Below are 2,866 nucleotides of genomic sequence, written 5' to 3' on the forward strand. Positions count from 1 at the left end.
AACAGTTAGTGAATTCCAGATCTAGCTTCACTTTGCCTAGCGTGGATGTGCAGAAACGCTACACGTTCCGTGTTCAGAGCCGCCACAACCCATATTGTGGAAGTTGTCTGCATTGGAGTGAATGGAGCCACCCAATCCACTGGGGGAGCAATGCTTCAAAGGGTAAAACGGACCTAATACCTGACCACAATCCATGAGCCCAGTACCCCAACTTTTTTAACACCACTCTTGCTCTATCCCCAAACTAGGTGCCCCGTCTCCCTCTCATTGTTCAACTCCAACCACTAGGAAGCAGAGTTGGGTTGGTGTGTTGGTTAGAGTAGGAGAGTGGGTTGGGAAGGAAGCCAGGGGGGGACTCAGGGGGGATACAGAACATGTAGGATTTCCCTCCAGCATTCCCAGAGAGCCTGCATTGTGAGGATGACTGGAACCAGACAGATCTAGGCTGCGCCACATACTACTTCGTTGGCCTCGGCCTCATCACTATCTTCTTCAATTCTAGTTCCTCATCTGTAAAATGGGGGTAATAATAATTGCTCCCTCTCAGAAGGTATTGTGAGGATCAAGTATAGCGAATGTTTAGCATAGTGCCTGATGCCAAATGTGGGCACATAGTAGGAGCAACACAAATGTAAGGTCCATTTTCCTTTCTTTTTTTTTTTCTGTAGAGAATCCGTCGTCATTTGCATTAGAAGCTGTACTTATCCCCCTTGGCTCCATGGGGTTTATTATTAGCCTCATCCTTGTGTACTGCTGGCTGGAATGGTGAGATTTTGCAAAATCTAGGAAAATGAGGTGGGGGTGGGTGGTTGGGAACAGCCAAGGTGGGTTATTGCTGGGCCCCCAGGAGCAGAGGGTGAGACAGTAAAGAATGTGGCATGGTGATGGAAGGAAGCTACAGGCACAGAGAACACAGAATGCCTTCATTCCACACGGGACAATGGGGAGAAAGGTCATAAAAGCACTTTAACCGATGTGCTCCTGCTCCTTCTTTCTCTCCCCTCAGGACGATGCCCCGGATTCCCACCCTCAAGAACCTAGAGGATCTGGTTACTGAATACCAGGGGAACTTTTCGGTAAGAATTCTGTCCTGAGCATACTGCAGTCAGTCAACTGCCAACTGCCTGCCAGGAAGACAGTGTGAGGGAGGCTGAGGGGAGGGGAGTGAAGGGGGCAGAGAGGAAGGGGAAGGTGGTCTGTACTAACTGTCAGGATGTGGCCAGCCAAATAGGGAATGGGCTAAACAGAGACAGATACACAACAGAAGAAAGGATTATAGATTGGGCGAGGCAGATGTTCACCACAGTGGTATGGGGGTGGGGGGCGCGTGTAGGAACCTGTGTGTCCCTTCCATAATCACAGTGGTTGCAGACATTATGAGAACTCCTTTGGCACAGAGCCTAGATCTTTTACTTCCTGCCCTGAACTGCCCCCTGACCTGGAGATATTTGTCTTTAGGCCTGGAGTGGTGTGTCTAAGGGATTGACGGAAAGTCTGCAGCCAGACTACAGCGAACGGCTCTGTCACGTCAGTGAGATTCCCTCAAAAGGAGGGACCCTAGGGGAGGGGCCTGGGGGCTCTCCCTGCACCCAGCATAGCCCCTACTGGGCCCCCCCATGTTACACTCTGAAGCCTGAAACCTGAGCTCCAATCCCCTGACAGAACCCCAGGATCCTGTAGCTTCAAGTGGATCCCCTCATCAAACTAGTCTGAGTCTGATGCTCACCTCGCCCTCCTGTGGCTGATTTAGAATTTTGTACCCCTTTGTTCAGTATCCCCTACTTGAGATTTGCCCCTTTGCTCTATATGTGTTGCTTTTTTTATTCTCCCCAATCCAGCCCTCCCTTTCTCCCTCACCCCTCCCTTCCTCTTCTATTTGCTCTTTAATTGTTTCTGAATTAATGAGAAATAAAGTTTCTATTGATAATCATCAAGAATGTCTGTCATGGAGATGGGGAGCAGGGGAAACGTGGAGTGCAATGAGGGTGGGAGGCACAGTGCCTGGGGTAGGAAAAGGGAGTAGTGGACTCATGCTGTGGAAGTGATAGTACCACAGATTAATCCAGAAACTTACTTTTCTCCAGGAGTCTTGCACGCATTCCAGAGTCAAGTTTAGAGTTAGGTTTACCTGGTTGCCCTCATTCCCAACGAGTCTTTTATAAACCCCACCTGAATTCTTCTCCCTTTATCCTTACTCCACTTTCTGCCACACATAACACTTCTGACCTCATAATCCCTCAACTGCAGCCTTGGGCCCCACCTACCCCTGGGGAGGCTAGTTACCTGCAACTGCTGTTAGCTTTCTCCTATCTGCTCAGTATGGGTCCCCTTGGCCTATGGAGTCCATCTGCTCCTCCGGGCCCTCAGCCCAATGGGCTTACTTGGCCCCCCCAAGACCTCTAGAACACCTTCCTTCTACATGACACATCAAGGGGCTCTCTGAAGAGACGATCTTTAGAGCATGTTTATCTACATCAAATATGGAGGTGAGGAGTAGCACAGAGCTGGGGCCTGTGTCTGGGGGAAAAGGGGAGGTTAGAGGGCAGTGGAGACCAAAGAGTTGGTATAACTAGAGAAGAGCCCACATGCCCTGTCCCTTCTCTTTTCAGATAATCAGCAGTTTCTGGTCAATACCAATTGTTCTATCGCTGTGTTGCTGCATTACATCCGCAAGAAAGTGGGGTTGACTAAAAAAGGTGAGAAGTTTGGGGAGGGGACTAATGGGCAAGGATCAGAAGTGGTGGGGTTATCTCAAGCTCCAAAACTCTCCTCCTGGCAAGAAAGGGGTTCCTTGTATCTCTACTTCTTCCCTATTGCCCTCCCCCCCGCCCATGTTACACTCTGAAGCAGCCTGTTCTGAATAGGA

The 2,866-nt window shown here is 49.8% G+C and overlaps 2 protein-coding genes across 4 annotated transcripts in view; both read left to right on the forward strand.

Annotated features, from left to right (window-relative positions):
* IL2RG (interleukin 2 receptor subunit gamma) overlaps positions 1 to 1,934 on the forward strand; it is a 3,661-nt gene extending 1,727 nt beyond the window's left edge. For all 3 annotated transcript variants that reach the window (XM_006146130.3, XM_027770905.1, XM_027770906.1), the window contains 4 exons: positions 1 to 162; positions 669 to 765; positions 1,007 to 1,076; positions 1,459 to 1,934. In XM_006146130.3, coding sequence (XP_006146192.1) covers positions 1 to 162; positions 669 to 765; positions 1,007 to 1,076; positions 1,459 to 1,644 — 515 coding nt within the window. In that variant the 3' untranslated portion in view covers positions 1,645 to 1,934. The remainder of the gene's footprint in view (positions 163 to 668; positions 766 to 1,006; positions 1,077 to 1,458) is intronic.
* A 116-nt stretch (positions 1,935 to 2,050) lies between these two features.
* The window catches only part of CUNHXorf65 (chromosome unknown CXorf65 homolog), a 3,312-nt gene continuing 2,496 nt past the window's right edge, over positions 2,051 to 2,866 (forward strand). Inside the window, 2 exon segments of the mRNA XM_014586886.2 lie at positions 2,051 to 2,486; positions 2,610 to 2,696. Coding sequence (XP_014442372.1) covers positions 2,462 to 2,486; positions 2,610 to 2,696 — 112 coding nt within the window. The 5' untranslated portion in view covers positions 2,051 to 2,461.

This window comes from Tupaia chinensis, unplaced genomic scaffold (genome assembly GCF_000334495.1).
Source record: "Tupaia chinensis unplaced genomic scaffold, TupChi_1.0 Scaffold000165_2, whole genome shotgun sequence".
NCBI lineage: Eukaryota > Metazoa > Chordata > Mammalia > Scandentia > Tupaiidae > Tupaia > Tupaia belangeri.